Source organism: Centruroides sculpturatus, unplaced genomic scaffold (genome assembly GCF_000671375.1).
Source record: "Centruroides sculpturatus isolate CEXI.00-Female unplaced genomic scaffold, Cexi_2.0 scaffold937, whole genome shotgun sequence".
NCBI classification, from domain to species: domain Eukaryota; kingdom Metazoa; phylum Arthropoda; class Arachnida; order Scorpiones; family Buthidae; genus Centruroides; species Centruroides sculpturatus.
The window spans coordinates 101,917-127,448 of record NW_019385362.1 but is presented as its reverse complement, the minus strand read 5'-3'; the positions used below and the strand labels follow the sequence as shown (position 1 = coordinate 127,448).

At 30.7% G+C, this 25,532-nt stretch overlaps 1 protein-coding gene and 1 long non-coding RNA gene across 4 annotated transcripts in view; both read left to right on the top strand.

Moving 5' to 3' along the window:
• Window positions 1-25,532, top strand: part of LOC111638112 (putative RNA-binding protein Luc7-like 2) — a 75,686-nt gene that overhangs the window by 24,504 nt on the left and 25,650 nt on the right. For 2 of the 3 annotated variants that reach the window (XM_023383757.1, XM_023383758.1), the window contains one exon: window positions 20,256-20,354. In XM_023383757.1, the coding sequence (XP_023239525.1) occupies window positions 20,256-20,354 (99 nt within the window). Of the gene's footprint in view, window positions 1-20,255; window positions 20,355-21,553; window positions 21,681-25,532 lie in introns of those variants that run through there. The other variant, XM_023383759.1, reaches the window with a different exon arrangement.
• Window positions 20,552-21,343, top strand: LOC111638114. The gene is made up of 3 exons (XR_002758794.1): window positions 20,552-20,686; window positions 21,038-21,095; window positions 21,193-21,343. It is a non-coding gene; the product is annotated as an uncharacterized LOC111638114 (long non-coding RNA).

The following is a 25,532-nucleotide window of genomic DNA, read 5'->3' as shown; positions in this document are numbered from 1 at the left end:
TCTAGACTAATTTGACTTAACATTTCCAAAATATGTATAATTTTTTGGGAATAATCCGTATAAACTATGCTATAAACAAAAAATTGTAGGATTACTTACCAAGTGTGCACCATTCGACATAGCCATTGCTTAAGTTTGTGTTTCTCACGGAGCAGCGCACCAAACGGCAGCCGCGATTTCTGATAAGTTATTTTTCTGCGAAAAATTCATTGAACTTTGGAGACATTATTAATAGAAATAATTTTTATGGCTGTTGAATAAGAAATGTATAAAATTACAGTGCTGTATTAGACTTACGGTACCTAATTTACATACTGTAAAGATGATAGTAAACTCAACTTACTCGCCTAAACTCTCTGTAGCGTGGCGCTGGATGGCGGAAAGTGTATATATATATATATATATATATATAATTATAATAAAGTTACAATAAATTAAGTTAATATAAAATTATATATATAGTACCTAATTTATATATAATTATATGTACAGTACCTAATTTATATATAATGTACAGACGATAGTAAACTCAACTTACCCGCCTAAACTCTCCGTAGCGTGGTGCTGGACGGCAGAAAGTAGTTCAGCTGCTTGTCTGTGATGATGTTTTACCACGTTTTACGTGTCCCTTTTAGCATCTTTATACGAATAATGTCGCAATTTTTTTGCCGTGTTATAGGAATCTACGTTATAGGAACCCGTTAAGGGGTCTACTGTATTTACGAAATTTTTGGCCTAAATTTTAATATATTTAATTATTTATATAGAAAGATTTATCTTAATTTGTACATATCTTTGTTTAAACATCTTCCAATTGTGCAAGTTGGTTATATATGTAAGGTGGATGGAAAATAAATAGACCAAGTTCTGCAACTCTCATACTTTAATGTTTGTGTAACAGAACAATTCTTGCAGCTGTTCATCATCTAATAGCAACTATTGTGAAGTAGTAGTAATAGTTGCTTGCACTTATTCCATGACATTCAATTGAACGAATGTTTTTGTAAGCATGGTCTATGAGAGATTTTCCAGTGGTAGGTGCAACTTTTCAGCCAATAAATCCCCAAATCTGGCAGAAAGACTGGATGTTTTTGACAGGGAGTTTCATTTGCAATACTTCTCTTTGTATTTTGCCAAAAGACACTTGATGCCATTGCTTGTGAGACATTTGGAGGGTTGTCATTCTTGGATATGTATTCATGCCTTTGCTGTCTAAGAAGGCAATTACAAATTTTGCATATTGAAATGTAGCTAAATCTGGCCAGATGATGATACCTCTGGAATAGTCCTTATCAGTGAAGGGAAGCAGTTGATTTTTCTGACATTCTTCCTGGTAAACTTGAGCAGTGATGGTACTTTCATAAACAAAAGTATCTGAAATATTTCCAGAGGCATGCATTTTTGCTAAATGATGTATTTCTTGTAGAATTTTCCTTAGCTGGACTTTTTTCTCTTAGGCAATATCCTGATGATTCATAACATGGTAATATTGTTTTCCCTGGATGTTTCCTGGGTCATATGGGCAGTAAGTCTTGTCATCAGAAATAAGATGCTTCCTCAGACTTTTTTCATAAATTTTTCTGCTGATTCTTTTCGCTTTTTCTACTTTGTCATTTATATACTTTGGTGCAGTTTTTCTTAAGTCCATTGATTTCCAACTTCTTGGCTTTGATATCATGTAAAATTGTTTTTAGTAATGACAGTTTTGATGATATATTTCTGATGAAAGTTGATGGAGTCTGTTGATAGACTTGATTCACAATTTTTGGAGTGAATTGAGAGATGGGATGATCAAGACGATTATGATTGTTCTGTCCCATTTCTTCATATCTTTGCAAAATGGCATACAAAGTGCTTTTTCTCATATTTTGTTCCATAAAATGGGAAACAGTTTCTTTTTTCTTTTTGTTTTGCCAATAGTCATTCACTACTATGAAAATATAGTTAAATTACTTTTGGCAAGGATCTTGTTCTCATGTTTTTTCATTGACAACACACAAATTTTACTCCATGTATGACAAGGCTTGTTAGAGCATAAATCAACCATCTTTGCTTGCATGTGCACTTGCAAATTATGTAATAGGCCTGGAATTACTTTTGTCCATCTCTTTTCTCTCCACCTCTTATAAATCAGTACTACTAAATTGAGGCCGGATGACTGAGTGGTCAAGGTGGAAGCCTACTGCTCTGGGGGACCCGGGATCGAATCTGAATGGGTCAAGGAATCCCCAAGAATTTTTCAGGGGGGGTGGTCATTCGGATATGTCGGGTCCCATCCCTCACCACACGGTCACCTCAATTGTGGGCCTGGCCGAACCCATAATTGGCCTGCTATAAGAGGCCCTCTTACTGCCCACAGGGTGGAAAGAGTTTTTTAAAAAAAAAAGTACTACTAAATAATTTTTACTTTTTTTGTTAAAATTAACAAATTATTTCTATTTATTAATATTACATTACATAAAAATTTTTTGATGACTTTCATATTATTTTAAAACAATTTATTCTTGCGAGTATAGATAATTTTATTTATTTAACTTTTTTTACAATGTTCTTGAAGTGAATAAATTTACATCAATAAATCAAATTAAAACATTTAGTATTTATTTTAAAAGAAAAACAGATGACTGACTGACAGATAATTAACCAGTTGAAATGACTAATACAGTTACTCTGGAAACTTTGTTACATAACTTGAAATATTAAAAATAAGAGCTAAAGTATTGTTATAAAAAAAACTATAAAAACAAGTTGAGGATGTTCAATATTGTGTGTGTGATGAACTTTTAGGTTATTGTGTGGACCATATTTTACAATTAATTGTGACAAAGGATATGACGATGCAATATGTTCAGGTAATATTTATTTAGCATATACTTGTATTTTAGCTGTGTACTAAGCTAATAGAAACAAAAAAGTGAAGGAATATTTTATAATTAAGTCAATATTTTTAAATTATTGAACCTTTATTAAGTTGGCAAATTGACTATCACACTTAGATAATTACTGGATGGATAATTCAATTACAGTAGAGCGTCGATTATCCGAATCAATTGGGGACTGGGGTTGTTCGGAAGATTGATGTTTCGGATAACCGATTATGTACGAAAAAATATATTAATTTATCCCATCTTGACATTTTTCTCCGTTGCGTGTCGCTTCGCGTTAAATTTTCGTCGATGTTAAGCCTAACGAAGTCTATTGTATCGTTAAAAATTATTTTTTTATTTTGTACAAACAAAATAAATATATTGAAAAATATAAAAACAATAAAAAATTATACTTTAGAAGTTAATTTAGTATCAAAAACGTAAAATATTTGAATAACCCAAGACATTGCCAAAGATTGCAGTGCCACAGCACTGGTGAAAATTTAAATTTGCCGACTGGAATTCTTTTGGATGATTGACTTTCGGATAATCGACACTCTAGTGTATATACTAACTATACTTGCTACGATTATTTGTAATTATGATTCTGAATACAGGTAATTCCCATTTTATTTAATTGGTTCCTAGAAGTTACTAATACTATATAGTACTTGTATTATAATAAAAATATAGATATTATCTTTTTTAACATTAAGTTCTTTCTTTTCAAAGAAAAAATAAACAAAATTAGTACTATCAATATTTTTTGTCTGAATGCTCACTCTTTTCTGTAGGTCAACTAGAGGTAGCAGTATGCCTCTGTTGGGAAAATTCTCAAGATCATACATTTTTAATTTCTTTTAAATATTTTTTTGTTTCAAAATAGTACAAATAGTAAAAAAAACTTACAGAATATTTTATGCAAAGATCCTTAAGGGTGCTTCCAGCTTTATAACTACTTATAATTTCATACTTGTTTTCTAAAGTTATTGATCTATGATTTCTTTAATCAGTAACAGTATTATCTCTTCTTTTAGACATGTTGAAGGAATACATTAAATACTTGGAAGGCAATTATTTAAAAAATGAGCAATTATTTATTGTGACATTATCACAATGCCAGACTGCAATTTTTAAACATATTTTTAATTTATTTAATTTAAAATATAAGCTCTCCACCTCAAATTAGTAGTGTCTTGTCCCCATACATTATACTTTTAACAGTGGTCATGCCAGTCACCTATTAACTGCTTTTCAGGGGAAAAGTTTTGAATTGAGATAACATGACTTCTGGTTTGCATCGGAAGTTTGTATATAGTTAATCAGATCCTCTTGCCCTAAGGTTTCCATATCTGATCTTGGATTTTATCTATCTAACTTTGTTCTTGAGATTAAGGAAAGATGGATGGACGATAGTTAGAATTTATAGATCTACAATTTTTTCAAATTGCAGACCTCACAGTGTAGGTTTTATATATATATATACAGTAGACCCCTGTAACGCGGGTTCCTATAACGCAGCAAAAAAATTGTGACAGTATTCATATAAAGACGCTAAAAGGGCAGTAAACGTCATAAAACGCAGTAAAACGTCATTGCCGACTCATGTTGCGACAGGATTGGTCGAATCTGGACCAATAGTAGATGAGCAGCCGAACTACTTACATGCTACGGAGAGTTTAGATGGGTAAGTTGAGTTTACTATCATCTGTACAGTATGTAAATTAGATATCGTAAGTCTAATACAGCACTGTAATTTTATACATTTCTTGTGAAAGAAACGTTTCTTATTCAACGGCCATAAAAATTATTTCTATTAATGATGTCTCCAAAGTTCAATGAATTTTTCGCAGAAAAATAACTTATCAGAAATCGCGGCTGCCGTTTGGTGCACTGCTCCGCGAGAAACACAAGCTTAAGCAATGGCTACGTCGAATGGTGCACACTCGGTAAGTAATCCTACAATTTTTTGTTTATAGCATAGTTTATACGGATTATTCCCAAAAAATTATACGTGTTTTGGAAATGTTGAGTCAAATTAGTCAAGAATCGATTAATTTTATGGAAGAAAACCTTTTAAACAGCCATAGTCCCTAAACTGCACATGTGTCAGGCTGTGATTGGCTCATGTATTTAAGGATTCCTACAATGCGAAATTCGTATAACGTGGAACGTATCTACCATGTTATAGGGGGGTCTACTGTATATATATATATATATCAAGTACTGTGCTGAAAGCTCAAAAATAATATCAACAAATTTATACACAGGCTAGAAAAGAAAAATAACACAGTATCTGCTCTTAACAATGACTCAGGAAAAAAATGGTCTTCACTAACTTGGGTATGGCAATGTTTTATTACTACCATCTCTCCAATGCAATAATGAGTCAGATTGTAAAACTGGGAACTCATAAAGCAGGAACTACTTGTATTCCATAATCTAAATAGGCTAAAAAGAGTTTTTGATAAAAATGTGAAAAAAAAAGTATGACATCATATCTGGTGCATGGAAAATACGCTTTATTGGAAATGAGAACATTATGTTTACATAGGAAGATGCTGAAAATGCATATTGATATCCACTGCACATATCAAGGCATTCATGTGCACATCATAGAATTGCTGACTGCACATGATCCAGCATTGTGTTGTCCACCAAAGTGAATGCAGCATGAAGACGAGCAACCAAGTTACTTTCTTTAGTAACTTACAATTAACACCCCTTCCACCAGTTGCCCCGGATGTTTACTTCAAAGATCCAGGTGATTGTCCCATGTTTAGGATTTACACTGACTGTTTCAAGATGGGTGACAAAGTGGGTGCTGCTTTTGTAGTTTACTCCAACTTAGGCCGCAATTTTCACAATGCTTGCTTCTATCTAGGTACACACTGCTCAATAGCACAGGTAGAAACTGTAGCTATTTATGAGAGCTTAATTCACATTAGGCATAGGAATGACAAAAGACACTACTTACACTATCGCATTTATTCTGACAGTAGGATAGCTTTACACAGGATTGCAAAGTCTGATTGCCGCTTAAAACTCATTTATCTCATACGCCACATTCTCAGACACTTAGACAACAACATTAGAATAGATTTCCAATGGGTCCCGGATCATGCGGGGGTTCTCGGCAATGAGACACCTAACCATCTTGCCAAACAAGCTGCAAAGACTTCAGTCACTAGTACTTTAAGTTACATTCCTACCTCGTACATCAAAAATCATGTCAAGAAGCAAATCTTCATTCTCTGGCAAGATAGCTGGGACCGTGACACTTCTGGTAGGCTCACCTACACTTTCATCCCCAAGGTTGACACTACTACGACCTTTTGCCACTTTTATCCTAGTTACACCCTCACTCATCTACTTACAGGACTCTGCAGCTTTAAGCAATACTTGCATAGATTTAACCTAGGGGATAATCCACAATGTGATTGTGGTGTTCAGGAGGACCAAACACCACTTTACTTAGTTTTTTGCTGCAATATGTACTGTACAGTCACATTAGGGATAGTTTACTGAGAGCTGCTATCCTTGAAGGGTACAACTGGCCTTGTAACCTGCACCAACTCATTCACACGCGTACAATGATCCATTTGTATCCCTTAGTGGGGCCCTTGAGAGCACTCACTCTGGGGAGCATGGATGACAATTAGCTTTCCCTTGCTTTGTTTCAACTGTCGGTATATAGCTGCCTTTCAACTTTGTATTTTAATTCTTATTTTCTGTCTTCTTTTTCAGTCTAAATTCAGTTAGTTTAAGTTAGTCCTAGTTATAAATTAGATTAGGGACTTTTAGCTTGGTTTTCGGTTAAGTTATGATAGGTTATGTTATATTAGATTAGGGTTTGTTAGCTTTAGTCGTCTAGTCAGGTTTGTCTTAGGTTATGGAAGGTTAGTTTAGTGAGTAAGTTAATGTTTAAAAAATAAATAAATAAAATAATAATAAAGAATTGGGGTCTTGCTCATTTGTCTTCTGTTGGTTTGTTTGTCTCATCTAGTTTTTTGTTGTGTTAGTTTGTTTTTTGTGCTGTTTGTCTAGCTGTTAAGTAGTATTAAGATTTGTGATTGCATTCAGTTTTATTAGTATTAAGTAGATATGTCTTCCTACTAACAGCCACTTGGCACTAACTTCTACACTTAGCTATTTGTGGCGGCACTCAATTATTGGTGTTCATTACACTCAGGTGTTTTTTTAGACCCTTCAGGGGACTATGGCCTTGCAGCCTAAAAACTGCACGTCAACATCAAACATAGAAGTACAGTAGCCCTATGTAAGCCATTCAGGGGGATCGTGCTTTTCTCTACTGTCTATTTCCTCTATCAACTTCCTCATAGAGAGTTATGCAAAGATCTGGAATATTCTCCGAGGGGATAGCATTAACATAGCCGACGACTTTTTCCAAGTAAGAGATATAGAGAAACCTGTAGATTACAGGGATACCATCAGTCCCTACCATCTACCAACAATTACAATTAACTCCAACAACTATACAGAAATAAATACAGAAATAAGTATTTTTACTGACGGCTCCAAACAAGACACTGGCATGGGAAGCGGCTTTGTGACCTACCAAAACAACGTTGAAATTCACAAGAATAGTTACACGCTACACCCTAGCTGTTCCACCTTTCAGGCTGAGCTATTTGCCATTCTTAGGGCCCTGCAATGGAGCAACAGCAAATTCAGCAACACTTGACTTTCTATTTTTACCTCAGCCTTACATCTTTTGCAAAACTCAGCGTATCACCCGCTCGCAAACTACATTATCAAAGAAACCATGACTACCTCCAATATTATCAACTTTAATTGGACCAAGGCTCACGTTGGCATGGCAGGAAATGAAAGAGCAGATGAGCTTGCAAAGTCTGCAGCTCAGAACATGGACCTGCAGCTTGATTATTCCAAAATTTCAATAAGGCACATCAAAGCTAATCTAAAACAGGAACTTATTAAGAGATGGCAAACTGATTGGATGGATAATCAAATAATATTTAAGTTTATACCTGTTATTGATGATTACTTACACAATGACTGGATGACATTAACCACTACATCACTCAATTCCTGACCAATCATGGAAGGTTTTGTTCCTACCTCTATCGCTTTAAACTACATCATTCAAACTTGTGCCCTACTTGCAGCATTCCTGATGGAAGCGAGCATTACATCTTTAACTGCATTGGACTAGAGAGAGACACTTCCTAAAATATCAAAAGTTACACTTCCTAAAAACATCAGTAGAAGAAAACGGAGACATCTGGCAAGAGGGACACAAGAACCTCCTTAAGAAACAAAACTGTAAGGAACCATGTCCGAGCGTTATTTTTTAGTTATTTTTATTTTTGCTTTTATTCTATTTCTGTTTGGGGCTTATGTTTTGTTAGGACGAAGGTTTCCTCACCATTCACCTTAGAAACTTAAAAATAGAAGAGAAACCAACTCACCGACAAGAGAAAAGCACCATAGTAAAAACGCGTGCACACTTCCCGAGCGGAAAAAAGTAATTCCGCACCGAGAAAAGGGGGGAGACCCCACAAGCACAACTTAGGAACTTGCTAAACCTTAAAGAATAAAACATCCCGAAAATTGTCAAAAAGAATAATGTAAAAGGTTAGTGAGTATTGTTGGAAAATAGGCTGCTAGACAAACAAAGTTTTTATTGTTAGTGAATAAGTATGTAAATGAGGGGAGTGATCTCACTCAGAATTGTGACATTACCTCACAGTATAAAGACCGAACCTCAAGTGAAGATGATTGAGGTGAGCTTCTGTTAGCAATGAGCTTGGTGAGCTTCGTAGCAGCAAACGAGAGAGAGGTATCCGATAGGATAAAGTAGTTCCAAGGCAATTTTGAAGTTATTCGATTTGTGGATCGAAGATTAGAGAAAGTCTTGAGAGTTGAGGAAAAGGGTTCCTATTATATTGAGGTGACAATTAGGATCTTTAATTCATAAGAATTATTGTACATAAATGAAGTCTTTGATTTTTGTCGAATTCCAAAGGGGAATAGTTAAGTTAGAAAATAGGTTGATTTGAGTTTTGTCGAGTTGATTCGTATTGATTTACGTTGAAAAAATGTCATTTGATTTTTTACTAAATTTTGTATATAGTTATTACTAGAATTTTTATTAAATATTGGATTGTTTTTGAATAACTTTGTCATTATTTAATTCAGTGCATGCTTAAAGTCCAGGCTTGGCACATTAATGCGAATCCAAGTTCCTATTCAGCATTATAACGCTTAATGCATAATGTATATTATAGTATTGTTATTCATTATCATTATAACTTCTATTGTAAATAATAGTCATTGTTGTGGATTGTTACCTATTTTCAACCATTTGTAATTTCTCAACTTTTTTACTTTAATGTAAAATAAACATCCCACAATGTATTATACTGTACCTTAAGCCCAGCTGTGCTCAGCAGTGCTGGCATTGTACATTGTACAGACTGAATAAAAAGTATTGTCTATCTTCTCTCCCTCCCTCCTCCTTTCCCTCACCTTTCCCTTACCTTCTTTTCTACCACCTAAACATCTCGTGTATGGCCGATGTCCTTCATGCAGGTATGTAGTACCTGAGGTTCAATATATCAATTCCTTTGGATGGCCCATACGAAGAAATCCAAAGGTTTCAGATCTGTCAATTGTCGCAGCCACACAACTGAACCCCCCCATGTTCAATCCATTGACCTGGTTTCTATATTCAATCATCATGTACTGTACAAGAGAGCAGAAATGCACAGGTACTCCATCATGCTGGAACCATAGGCCATATATAGCTGATAAATGCATTTCATTGAGGAAACCAGTTATTACATTACAGAGAAATACCAAGTATGAATGTTCCGTGAGCAATTGAGGCAGCAGATATGATCCAATAATACAATTGTCTAGTATGCTGGTCCACACATTTACAGACTGGCAGATGTGATGTCTCTGTAGGCTGATTGTATGAGGATTGGACTCTGGCAACACATGGCTGTTGTATCTGTTGAAGACTATAGAGAGCAACTTGGTTGCATGTCTTCATGCTGTGTTCACTTGGTGGACAACACAATGCTGAAGGTCTAAGTCTAAGCCATAAGTCTGGGACATAGGAAGGATGGGCTAAAAATCTTCCACTTCTGCAGCAGTTCAACTGTATCTTTGGCAGTGTGTGGATGCAATTGTTGTGGAGAAGCATGTCATTGGACAGAAGACTTGGCTTGGCTTCTTGTGACAAATGGTCTTCTCTAAATGAGCAAGTGTTTCCCAATAAACATTGGCACTCAACTCTTTTTTTGGGACATTCATTGATGTCCATGGTGGAAGCATGTGGGGTTTCTCACCATCATCTCATCAAAGGAGATGATGGTGAGAAACACCACATGCTTCCACCATGGACATCAATGAATGTCCCCAAAAAAACAGTTACAAAACTTACAGCAATCATTGACATTTTGAACTTCCTGTTGACAAGGATTGCAAGCTGCTTCCATATGATGGATTCCTTCTTGGCTTCAGATTGGAAATGATGAATTCAGGTTTCATCTCCAGTGATGATGGAACTTAAAAATTCTCTTTGTATTTCTACAAAACTGCAATTGTTTCAAAGACAGACCCATTTGCAGAAAGCTGTTTGGGAATTCACCAGCTGGCAATTCTGTAGAAACCAAAATGAATAAAGTATAGTACAGAAGTCAAAACTAGAAACATCTGCTACCTTCTCTGAAGTTTTACTACCATGTTTACTAAAAGCGATCTTGATCATAGTGATTTTGTTAAATTTTTTTTTTCCATTTAGGCTAACCATGTTGTTAACAGCTTCTGCAAGTTTTGTTTCTTTTGAGATTTATTTACTATTTTCTTTCTTAAGACCTCTTTTTCCTTTTGCTTTTCTCTGTTTTGGATAGAAAGATGTATTATTCTCTAGCACTACCAGATTTCACCAGGAAAGAAAAATCCAGTGGAAACCAGTAGTGCCAGAGAATGTCGATAAGTCTATATATGTATATATATTTTGAAAATGTGTATAATAGTTTGCACCACTAAGCCAAATGTAAGATAAAGCTTACAGATAAGGGGCATATGCCCAAAACATGTATCTGTGCCTAAGATACTGCAGAATAAAGAGTGATGCAAAAAAGCCTAGTATATACCTGTACACCTAGTTGTGTGGTAAAGATTAACAAATAAAAGAAGGCATAGTTTCAGAAAAAGGCAAAAACATTTTACATATTTCATTCAAAAAACAAAAGGCTAAAGTGGTCTGCTGTACTTCCTTGCTCCACATATACTCTTGATAGCCCTGCTTCTGGAAATATAAAGAAAATTTAAAAGACAGTGGACTCAATAATCATGGAAGTGCAAAAGAAGCTTAAAATAATAAATTATTTGGAAATAAGTTTTTTTTTATGAATTCCATGATGTTGGTAGTTTTGTATTTTTTTTTTTCATCTTTGTACAAGCTCAACAATGGTCAGGTGAAAAGTGGAAAAAGTATGTAAAAGTTAGCTATATTCAAAATTAGCTTTTGGAAGACACCCTGGGATAATGCCTTATGCTGTACATTTGATGCTCTGTTTGCTTGATTGGCCAAGACTATCCCAGAAACTTCATGAAAAAGTTTTTCATTTGGATAATAGAGAGAGAGTGAAATGAAAACAATGTTTAAAAATAGATCTGAAATTTCATAATTTTAATCTGCTCTTCAAACTAATAGAATGTAACAAGAAAGAAAACTAAAAAATCAAAGTATTATCCAAGTGGAGCAGAAGAATTTAATATTTTACAGAAAGAATCATAACTAAAAAACATTTTAATTGCATTAAGGAACCATCATCAGATTCCAAACTAAAAGATCTTAAATGAGAATAGTTTGTTTTTCAAATGTGGAAATGTATTTAAATTAATAGAACACATGCAACACTAATCAGTAATCTTAAGGGTGGGAAATTTTGATTATGAAAGTTCAGAAGCATTCTTATCACAAGGTAACCATTAACAAGACAGTTTTATTAATATAAACAATGAAAAGTGACTTATGAATTTGGATGGATTGATTCTACCATTGACCAAAGATATCAAATCATTAAACTGAGTAAATATAAAAAAATAACATCAAGTAGCCTATAAATGCTGTAATTTGGTTCTAACTGAAATATCTCATTAAAATAAATATTTACTTTCAAAAAAGAGGAGGATGATGATTTTTTATGGAAAAATTGTTGAGGAATGATAACCTCTAATGTTTAAATATTGTAAATTATTTAACAAATACAGTAGAACCTCGATTATCCGGATTGTTCAAAATAAACAAAAATTTTATGAATTTGCTAATTTGCACTTGACAAATTACGATACTGTTTATGTACGTGATGGAAGGCATAACTTTTTTGTTTTATCTCACCCGGTACAATGGTTGTAAACTCTTAAATATATTTTGCATTGTAATAAAAATATAATTTGACATACGTATTTATAAATAATTTATATCCAAATTACATCATTTCTATGACCAAGGGCGGCGTAAGGCATGGACGACGTGGGCCACCGCCTATGCCTCGCGGTCCGAAGGGCCTCGCGCCTCGAAGGTTTATGCATTACTTAAAAGCCGCGAACGCGACGAAAAAATTTTACTCGTCATAAAACGATAAATAGTTTGTCAAATTTTTATTCATAAAAATGCAGTTTCAACTGCTTTTTATTTTATAAAATCCGTCTTCTTGCGCCACCAGAGGGCCTTTTAAACAAAAGTAGTCTGTTTGCGTTGGTCAGTAGTAGTCCAAATTCAATACGAATGTTTGTTTCTTGAAAATTTGATCACGATTTAAATACAGTATTTACTTTTAATATTACCGATATGTCATCGAAAAGAAAACGTGTTGTATTATCATTACTACTATACATATGTAGCTAGAACTATTTCTAAGATTATCAGCACAAAACCATTATCATTATCATTAAAAGACAAATTAAAATATTTGTTTTGATTATCCGGATTTTTCCTTATCCGGACTACTTTCATCCCCAATTAGTCTGGATAATTGAGGTTCTACTGTATTATATTGTCTCTAAAATTACATAAATTACCTTTATGTAATTTTATGTAATTATGTGTTTTACTATTAGCATTATTTTTTAATCTCAAATATAAGACTTTTTTTTTTATTTTAAAAAAATATATACAGTAGACCCCCTATAATGCTTAGATACGTTCCACGTTAATCGAATTTTACGTTGTAGGAATGATTAAATACATGAGAATCACAGCCCGATGGGTGTGAAGTTTACGGACTAAGGCTGTTTGAAAGGTTTTCTTCTATAAAATTAACCGATTCTAGACTAATTTCACTCAACATTTCCAAAACACGTATAATTTTTTGGGAATAATCTGTATAAACTATGCTATAAACAAAAAATTGTAGGATTACTTACCGAGTGTGCACCATTCGACTACACCATTGCTCAAGCTTGTTTTCGTCGCGGAACAGCGCACGAAACGGCGGCCGCGATATCTGATAACAAATTTTTCGCAGAAAAATAACTTGACCTTTGGAGACATCATTAATATAAATAATTTTTATGGCCGTTGAATAAGAAATGTTTCTTTCACAAGAAATGTGTAAAATTAGTACTGTATTAGATTTACGGTACCTAATTTACATACTGTACAGACGATAATAAACTCAACTTACTAGCCTAAAATCTCCGTAGCATGGTGCCAGGCGGCGGAAAAAATATATATAATTATAATAAAGTTACAATAAATTAAGTTAATATATAATTATATATACAGTACGTAATTTATATATAATACTGTACAGACGATAGCAAACTCAATTTAGCCACTCCGTAGCGTTGCGCAGGGCGGAGGAAAGTAGTTCGGCTGCTCATCCACTATTGGTCCAGATTCTATCAATCTTGTCGCGAAACGAGTCGGCGACAACGTTTTAGGAGCTCCTTTAAACGAATGTTGCTGCAATTTTTTCACTACATTATAGGAATTTCCGTTATAGGAATGCACGTTATAGGGGAGTCGACTGTACTAAAATAAAAACTTCAATCATATGGGAAATTTTTCCAATTAATTTTTTTTCAAACTTTTTCAAATATATATATATATATATTTAGAATAGAGCTAAAATCATTGGAACATTTTTCTGTTCTACATGCACTTTTCCAATGGAACTGTATACAATAAATGTTTTAACTTTTTGAATATGATCTATAACTGGGTAAAAACTGCTTTAAAATTTACAAGCTTCTTTAACATATCTGATATTTTTTTTTTTATTCCTGTTGACTAAATAAAATTGCTCAATATGTTTGATTAGAAATATTTCCTTTTTTATCCGTAAACTACATGGGGTGTTCACATCAACATTTATCCAGGCTCAAGAGAGAACTTTCCAGCATGAGTATGTATATATAGTGCATTAGTTCCACTGTGCTGTTTACAGTAAAGTAAATTAATTTATTCAAAAATAAAGTGACATGTAAATTGTGCAATAGCTCAGAGACAATATATAAATTTTTCAAACATAAGAATAAGATGCAAATTAAAACTATGATCTTGAAAAATCTTATAGTGAAATAAAATGCTGATGTCCTTATAAAACAGTCAATATTAGTCTTCCAATTGGTAGAGTACTATGACAATGTTTTTTACTCACAAACACTACTGTGAAATGACTATACTTTATGGGGAAACAAGATAAAATGCTCAAGAAGCAGCAGGTAAATTCTGTGAATGCTTTCCAACTGCACCAAGACCTATGCATATGATGATTTTGAACATAATACATTTCTTGATTCAAATCTTTAGCACAGTCGGGAATTGCAATCCAAGTCACTCATCTTCACAACTTTAAAGTTTTGACATATTTCCATGTCTATTCGACATGATAAAAGCTGCAGGCATATGTGAAGCAGCAAGGCATTGTCGACTGCAGCAGTCACAAATACATTGAATTTTATGTTGCCATGATATGTACCCATTAAATTATCTGCAACTGGAATAGCCTGTTGGGATAACTGACAGTGATTTGACTGATGCAACATGATGTTAAATTTATGCCAGGATGAACCATAGCTGTACACTATATCTGGTATATCATCTGGAGAAAGCAGGTTCATTGACAGCACCTGGACTACTGACTGCTATATTAACAATGGACAAATGGTTTTATGACTTACCATTGGAGCAACTACAGCAAGTTTGGTATCAACAGGATGGCATGCCTATAGTATAGATTACGGCCTCACTGAAAGGTATAGCCTGAAGATAAGAGGAGGAGAGGAGGGTTTGAAATGAGAATGAAGGAGTGGTAAAGGAAAGGAGGATTTAGAAGGAAGGGAAGTATGAGAGTCCTATATGCGACTGAGCCCGAAATGTTTATTTAATAGAATGGCTTGTCAATTCATATCTGCTTCAGACATGCTTCATTGGCTCTGAGCAATTTGACAATCAATAAATAAAACTCTTTCCTGGAACTAACTTGAGTTTTTCTGAAGTCTTTCAAAAAGCATCAGTTTGATGTCAAGCCATGTTACTATCCTAAAAAAGATTGGCACTAGCTGTACTAATTAAGTAATGAGACTGTAGTTATAATAAACACAAATCTTTATTTTTCAAAAAAGATTTACATTTTTGAAGTAATTACCTGTCATCATTATACAATGCTGACATCAATCGTAGAGGCTGTTCAAGGCATGCTGGAAGTCTTCAGGTGCTTGGTTGTTACCTTCTGGATGCATAGCATGTTGTGGAAATGTTAATTTTTAAATTTTTTTTAAATTTAAATTTATTTTTTTTTTAAATAAATTGTATTTGCAGTAATAGAAAAAAAAACAGTCAGCAAGAGCCAGATTGGATGAATAAAAGAAGTGTTAAATGATCAGAGATCAAAAATTGTGTCACAAGTAGAATGTTATGAGCTGCTGCATTATTGTGTGGGAGAAATTAATTGTTGACAAATTGTTTTCTTACTCATTAAATTTGTTCTCTTAACCTCTTTATTATTATTATTAAATAATATTTAGCATTAACTGTTGTCCCTTAAGGAATAAATTCTCTAACTCACAACAACTAATCTGATTTGGCTGTATGTCACCCTCAGTGGGCTCTTAATCTTCAAAAAAAGGGACATGCCGTCAGTAGACCTATCACACATCACACACCAGTTTTTTGTATAAACAATAATATATCCTAACAATAATTTTATGAGACAATATTTAAAGAAACATGACTGATACACACAATGTTTTTCTCATTGACTATTAACAACTTCCACGTTCTACCAGAAGTTGAAGAAGGTCCAATCATGTGACTTGTCTCAGGCTTTATTTACTTTTAGACATGGTCAATATTAGCATTGAATATTTTTATCTTCCTCCTCCTCCTTTTTAGTACAATACTGTAATTTTTTGGGTTTGGTTATGGTTCTATATACAGTAGAGCATCGTTTATTCAAGTCAATTGGGGACTGAGGTTGTTCAGATAACCGATTATGTACGAAAAAATATATTAACCTATCCCATGTTGAAATTTTCCTCCAATTGCATGTTGCTTCACTGAACATTGATGCTAAGCCTAACATAAACTTTTTAAAACAATAATCGTGGCTATTGTATCGTTAAAAATTATTTCGTTGTTTTTTACAAACAAAATAAATATATTGAAAAATATAAAAACCAAAAAATATATACTTTAGAAGTTGATCTAGTATCAAAAACGTTCGATTCAGCACGACACAGTCCTCAGAAAAACATCACACAAAAGTGCCAGTGCTGCCAGCTAAAACACACACACCAACAAAAAAATATTGGAGTAGTCCAAGATATAGTTAAAGATTGCAGCGCCACAGCACTAGCGAAAATTTAAATTTGCCAACAGGAATTCTTTCGGATAACCGACTTTCGGATAAAAGACGCTGTACTGTATTTCAATATACAAATATTGAAACATTTATTATAAATTATAAAGTATCCAGATAATAAACTAATAAATTGAACCATAAATTTACGAAATAAACTTATTTTCAGTAAAGGATATACTGTATACATCTTTTTACAGTAAAACGATACTTGAAAATGAAGCCGAGTTTATATCTAAGAACTACTTTTCTAAGAGCTTTATTCGAGAATTTCTATAGATTTTGTTTCCGTATCCAAGTTAACTGTTGGAAAAATAAAACTACAAACCAATCTATATATATATATAAAACAAACAATTTATAAATTGTCAAGACATACCAATATCTAGCAATAGGATTTTAATAATCTTATCAAGTTGAATGATGTCCTAATGCATTAACAGCTTTGGAAAAATAGTTTTTATCATCTAACTTTTCACCCATTTCCAAAATATTCCATTTTTTACATCATATTATAAAGAAGATCAATTTATAAATGATAAAATTCTTAATTGTATTATTTAATTTTAGCAGAATTCAAAGGAATGCTTTATATTTAAAATATGAAAAAACATTCATTAGCTCATTATTATTTTTATTAAATTTTATAATAATGATAATATGAGATAGTATATTCTACTATCCTAGGATTCATTTTGTAATGTAACAATATTATTAATGGTAATGAAACATTTACTAGTACTGTATATAATTAAGTTTATAAACAAATAAAATCATACATTAATTGNTTTGTGGAACCATGATGCCAAAGTAGTTGTGATAACCAACTTTCCTTGGTAATCTGGATTTCTTATTGGAGGAATGTAACCATTATTCCAATTCCAGAAATTAAATTAGATCAATTAATTCCTACAATAATGGCTGTGGAAAAAGTTGTCAGTTGTTGTTATAAAAAATACAGAACAAGTTCATCTACATACAGTTTGGTTAAGCACTACATTATTATGTTGTTTATAAAATGAAGTCATAAAAATTTATGCATTCTGACCTGGAATAATGTTTAATAGCAACCGTGCTCATCTCAAGATCTCAAATTTACAGAAGGAAAGAATCTGAAGAATTAGTTAATTGATTAAGAGGATTTAAACTGATACAGGTATATGTGAAGTCATATTTACTGGATCTTCTAGCAAATTTTTTTAGTTTTAAAAATGTTCATTAGTTTGTTTAAAATCAATATTAATAATTATATAGCAGATGATAATCATTATTGATTGAATATTTATGGCATATTTTGTTGCAAGTATAAGAAAAAAGTTTTTTTTATAGAAACAAATAAGCAATCTAAAAGTTGTTTCTAGATTATATGCTTTAAGCTACTTAGTAATAATTATCCTGTTTTGGAAACAAATACCATAATGCATATAAATTTTGTTCCTTGTATATTACGAATAAATTTGACATTATACAAGGGTGAATTGTAAACTGTAACTTATTTTGTACCTTAGTTCTTGACAAAGTACTCATTGATGGATCCCTTTTGGTTTGTTCAATATGCTTTCCAACTTTTGATTAACAACTTTAACTTTGCTTTTAAGAACTGAATATTTATTTGTTTTTCCAGTGGTATTGTTGCCTACTACTATAGCACTTCTCAAAGTCCTTAAGTGGAGACTTCCTGATGAAACAGTTGCTGCTTGAGGAATCTAAACCCAAAAAAGTCCCAAAACTGATGTCTGGTGACTTGATGAGTACATCCTTTGGAAGTATGTAGTTGGTTCTGCCAGAGTACTTTAATTTCTCCAGGTACTCAATGGTGAATTTGACATTATGATTGGAGGCTTTATCAGGATATAAGATAACCTTCTCACCTCCTAATGCTCTTCCAGGACAAGTGGCACATAAGGTTGCATTAGCTTTCAAATTTTTTTTTTGTTCTTTTATGAGTAAGTGATCCTTTTTATTATCACTCCTCCAATTATTATGAACAAAACTGGCCATTTTTCACATTTGATGAACTATGATTCCATCACTTCTTTCTCAGGTTGTATGAATCTTGTGAATTCCATTACAGTAGTCAAGATAGATTTATGACTCATCTAATGTAGCCATGTATTTGCTCTTTCCACCAGTCAAATGACACTCATTCAATTTTTCAGCATTGGTCTTCCAGTTTTCCTTGTGATTTGAGATAAGGTAATGGAAAGTTTTTTCTTTGTTTTCTAGCCTGCAAATCTTGATGGATTATGATTTGCACAGTCAACTTGAAGATACAGATTTTTTTTTGCTATTACTTGTTGATTCGTACATACTTTGTTGACTGATTGTAAAAGTACAATGTCATTTTACCTTTCTGATGATTTGATTTACAATATGTGATTTTTGAACTCAGAAAAGATGGGTAGCAATAGCATTTGGAATGTTTTTGTCCTGTTGTTGACAACTCTGATGAAATTTTCTAAGGTTTTCTTAAAAGTAAATGTATTTGAACCCAAACTGAGTCATAATTAGCAATTCACTATGTATTTATGATAATTATACGCACACAATTATTATATATGTACTAGAAATTTTCTTGTTATGTATGATGGACTATTTTCTATGTGAAAGTAGAGACTGAAGAATTGAGAAGAGTACAGATTTCAAGAAATTCAAGAAGAGTAACTAATATTTCTACAAATACATAAATACAAAATATTTCTACAATAGCTTATACTGTTCATCAGAACATAATTGAAGCATGGTAATATATTTTAAATAACAGACTTGTTAGATCGTTATTTTTGATTGGATAATAGAACGTCAAGCAGTCTCTATGGAAAGATTTTTTAAAAAACTTTGTTATAGAAGTGACATGATGCAGATACTTCTTTTTTAAGTGTAAATTTTAAATTTAATGAAGAAAGTTTAAAATGTGCCATTTGCCAAAATATTTAAAAATGCAATTTTTAAGGGAAATTTCATTGTCAAGTAAGAACTAAATGGGGTCACTGATGTCATTTAGTTCATTACACAATGTAAGTGCAATCAGCAATTCAAAATTGATAAAATGTTTATTTCATAGCTAATATTTCTGCAAAATGAATAGCCTATACTTTCCATCAGAACATAAAACAAATAAAACCAAAATTTCATCTGGATTGGACAAAAATTGTAGGTGTTATAAGGAATTCACTTATATATATATATAAGAAATTTTAAGTAAAAACTTTAAATGGCATATGTTAATTATAATAACAGTAATTAAAGGAATAAGTTATTAGCATTAAATTTGTTTAGTTCATGTAAATATAATCAATAGTTTGTAAACTGTGCTTTGTGTGTACCAGGTTTAATTAAATGATTCAGCAATTAAATATTTGAATTGCAGGTAGGCAAACATCTGATTATAATATGGCAGAATTTTAAATAAATGCTGTACAATTTGCTTTTGTCAAATTTTTATTTTGTATTCTTAATATTTATCTTATTTTAATGTTTTTATTGGTTAAAAAGTAATTACTGTTTTTATTTTCTACAGCGTATGGATTTAGGTGAATGTCCAAGAATTCATGATTTGGCGTTGAGGGCTGATTATGAATCTGCCTCAAAAAAGAAAGATTATTATTATGATGTTGATGTAAGTAATTGTTATAAAAAATAATAAGAAAACTAAATGGTCATTTTCTTAATTTAAAGTAATAAAATTAATGTTATACATTCACTTCAGTTTTTGGCTTTTATTTGATTGAAAAACTATTTTTGACTTACAGAATACAATAATTTCAATGGGGAAAAATATTAATTCAGTAAATTAAATGATTGGTGTGTGTGTGTTGTTATGATTTCTACAGATGTAAAAACAATTTTCAACTTTTGTTTATTGCTTGGCTCCAGAATTGACTGGGTTAGTGAGGATCTTGAGAAGCCACTTCCTTCACTGCTAAAATGAAACAGCTGACAGGATGATCAGTGAGTACAACTTATGGGGTACATTACAAAAAATAATTGTTGAAACTCAAATAAAAAGTTGCCATTATTTTAGTTTGGTAGCTTTATGCATTTATTGGAATGTTTATACAATAATTGTTAGTCTTTTTTAGAACGAGGGATATTTTTGTTGACTTTATAAAGGCTGCTTTAAATAGAAATTACGTTAAGAGAAATAGATTAATTGTTGGGGGAAAATTTAATTAATAGTGACAATTATTAAGACATACAGGCCAATTTATGAAATAATATGTAATCCAAGATATAATATCTTCCAAAGGATAATACTTGTATTGAAAAACAATTTGTAAAAGTGATAGTATTTTTCATTAGGCTCTTCATATTAATCAAGCCTTCCAGCTGATGATGTGAAGCTTGGCATTGGCAAATAGTGAGTCTTTTTATTGAATTTTTAATTGGTGTTATTTACGAAGATAAATCAGAACTAGGTTTGCTGAATTTTCACATATTATTATTTTTTGATTTAGGAATGGGGCAGTTACAAAAGGATTTGCATTAGACCAAATTCCAAACAGCTTTTGAATAAACTTACTGTATGTGAATAAATTTTTGATTTTATCCACTGATAATTGCTTTTCTGAAATATAACTACTTGATAACATTTATTTGGTTAATTAATATATATTTATATATATGTAATAATAATTGTATCAAATATTGAATATCTTTAATTTTAAGATATATATTATTTTTTAAATAAAATTATTTAATATATAAGTATAGATTTCNATGGCAGAATTTTAAATAAATGCTGTACAATTTGCTTTTGTCAAATTTTTATTTTGTATTCTTAATATTTATCTTATTTTAATGTTTTTATTGGTTAAAAAGTAATTACTGTTTTTATTTTCTACAGCGTATGGATTTAGGTGAATGTCCAAGAATTCATGATTTGGCGTTGAGGGCTGATTATGAATCTGCCTCAAAAAAGAAAGATTATTATTATGATGTTGATGTAAGTAATTGTTATAAAAAATAATAAGAAAACTAAATGGTCATTTTCTTAATTTAAAGTAATAAAATTAATGTTATACATTCACTTCAGTTTTTGGCTTTTATTTGATTGAAAAACTATTTTTGACTTACAGAATACAATAATTTCAATGGGGAAAAATATTAATTCAGTAAATTAAATGATTGGTGTGTGTGTGTTGTTATGATTTCTACAGATGTAAAAACAATTTTCAACTTTTGTTTATTGCTTGGCTCCAGAATTGACTGGGTTAGTGAGGATCTTGAGAAGCCACTTCCTTCACTGCTAAAATGAAACAGCTGACAGGATGATCAGTGAGTACAACTTATGGGGTACATTACAAAAAATAATTGTTGAAACTCAAATAAAAAGTTGCCATTATTTTAGTTTGGTAGCTTTATGCATTTATTGGAATGTTTATACAATAATTGTTAGTCTTTTTTAGAACGAGGGATATTTTTGTTGACTTTATAAAGGCTGCTTTAAATAGAAATTACGTTAAGAGAAATAGATTAATTGTTGGGGGAAAATTTAATTAATAGTGACAATTATTAAGACATACAGGCCAATTTATGAAATAATATGTAATCCAAGATATAATATCTTCCAAAGGATAATACTTGTATTGAAAAACAATTTGTAAAAGTGATAGTATTTTTCATTAGGCTCTTCATATTAATCAAGCCTTCCAGCTGATGATGTGAAGCTTGGCATTGGCAAATAGTGAGTCTTTTTATTGAATTTTTAATTGGTGTTATTTACGAAGATAAATCAGAACTAGGTTTGCTGAATTTTCACATATTATTATTTTTTGATTTAGGAATGGGGCAGTTACAAAAGGATTTGCATTAGACCAAATTCCAAACAGCTTTTGAATAAACTTACTGTATGTGAATAAATTTTTGATTTTATCCACTGATAATTGCTTTTCTGAAATATAACTACTTGATAACATTTATTTGGTTAATTAATATATATTTATATATATGTAATAATAATTGTATCAAATATTGAATATCTTTAATTTTAAGATATATATTATTTTTTAAATAAAATTATTTAATATATAAGTAGATAGATTTCATATATTAATTAAATTTTTTAACAGATTAATATTTTTTAGATTCATATTTATATATTGAAATTATGTATTAATGCAAAATTTGAAATTTGTTAGTCATGTAAGTAATTGTAATGGACTGTCTTTGGAAAGGAATTCTAAATGGTGTTACAGGTTTCAGAATTTTTTTTACAGAGTGGAATAACATTAATAACAGAGGGGGTGGAGAATGAGTCTGTTATTTGTATGTGAAGACAAAAGTACTGAAATCTGTGATGGCATTTACCTTCTTTCCTAAAATAATTAAAACTTTATATATTATAGTATGAATAAAAATGTCTTGTTTTTTAAATATTAAAAATGAAATTCTGTGTGTCTGCTAATTACATACAAGTTACTGTTTATTTTATTTAACCTTTTAGCTGCAGAATACTGATTTCACACTGTTTTTAATACATAGTTTTGTTTTTTAGATTAAAAAATTATTTTGCAGCATGCTGTTAACTGTAAACTTGATCAAAGAAATAAATCTGTTTAAAATATTAATTTGATACAAAAGATTTTTAATTTACAAAGTATTTTTTATAATTGAAATTTGATGAATTTATTTTACTTCATTTTAAATTTAATTATTTTTAATCAATTATTAATAAAAAAAAAACATTAAAAAAATCTCTGTTGCTTTAATTAAAAGAAAATGAAAAAAGAAAAAATTGACCATCTGCTGATAGAATAGACTTTTTTTCTCTATTATATTCAGTAATTGTGATTCACCTAATAATAACCAAAGAAAAACTTGTTTAATGGAATAATAGATATTACATTGTAGTTATACAAGGATATGTGAATCACTCAAATTGTCCTACGTAAATAATCTAATGTAATATTTTATAAGAAAATATCTGAATTTATCCTGTAATTTTCTTACATCTTATAAATGTTCATATAAAATCCTTCACATTAATAATACTGTTTAAGATTGAAGTAATTGACAAAGGAAAATAGTTTACATTATGTAAACAGTCCAGAAATGTTTTTATATTCTTGTCTATGTTTATTATTTTATATCTGAAGTTTTAAACATTTTTTCTGATGTAAATTTAATTTATAAATGTGAACAATATTCATCTTTTTAATGCATTTAAATTTGTTTGAGATTTAGATATGTAATAATTACTTTTAATAGATTTAAACAAAATGCATCACTTCAGGTATTAATTGAATTTTTATACCGTAAGCCAAATTTCCTATTCATATGTTGCATTCCATTCTGACTCTTGAAACATTTGGATGTCATTTCTAACCATCCTTAATAACATTATGCTACTATTTAAAATTGAATATATCAATTTAAATTTATTTTACTCTACAATTAAAACTTTGTATACAAAGAAAATAATATGCTACAAGTTAAATGTGATCAAATAAATAATTCTGAATCATTTTATAAAAAAAAAGTTGTCAGTTTTTATAGTGTAATTAGATTGATTTATATTAAAATTTAACCAGTTTATTTATATTATTATAGGAGATATGCTACTTTTTGCACAGTTTAGCAGTTAAATTTATATTAGATGTGCAAATCATATAATAGGACTGTTTTTGTACTGCACTAATAATAATTGTAGCTAAAGGTTAATGTTTACAGTTTTACTTAAAAATACTGCTTATTTACATATATAAAGTTATAATAAATATATACTTTGGGTTATCTTGCATATTTCTAATTTGTGTTGAACTTTTTCAATATTCAAAATAAATTTAAATTTTGTATTTTTTTAATAGTAATTTTTTTAAATGTATGGTTTTATGTTAAACTTAATATTACATTATTGTTTTTTTTTTTAATTATTAAATGCAGGTTAATCCTTGATTAGTAATACAGGTGTACTTCGAGTTACGTCGTTCCCCATTATACGTCGTTTGTCAAAAAAGTATATGGAAAAATAAAAATCAAGTTTAAGTCATTTTATTCGACTTTGTCTGTCCGCCACAAATACTGAAGTCGTAATATCACTAGAAAAATGTTTAAAGCACATAAAATCATATTATAATATATACATTTAGAAGTATATACTGTATTTACAGCAGGCCTACATACATTCATAAATTTAGATTACTTTTTTCTGTACTATATTAAAAACTAAAATTTATTTGTTTGTAAGCTTAAAATAGATCCTTATTAACCATACATTATTAAAAATGCATTAATAAATAAAATGCAGAACCGGAATTGGCATTTTTCGACTTAAGTCTTTCTCCTGGAACCAATTACAGACGTAAGGCGAGGTATACCTGTACAAAAATTTAATTTTTTAATTTTTTTTTTATAATATCATAGCAGTTTTGTTTTACATATTGTCTATGTAAAATTTTTGTTTAAAAGGTTTTTCTAAAGATAATACACTTAATTTTCATAAATTTTTCAATAATGTATATAGTTTTATACATTTTTTTTATAAATTATGTTTTATATTAATTTAATATTATTAAAATTAACATAAATAATTTAACTTCATTAACTTATAAACCTTGGATATTTTTTAAGAGTATCTATACGATTTAATGTATATAATTAAAAAACGTTTTCTGCAAAAATGACATTTAAAATTATTTGACAAATTATTTCATTTAAATCTCATTTAAATGTTTAAAAATGACAGTTTCTTTATTAATTTACGTTTATTTCATAAAATAATTCAAAAGCAAACTTTACTAAATATTTAATATAATTAATAATAATAAACCTCTTTATTATTATTATTAAATAATAT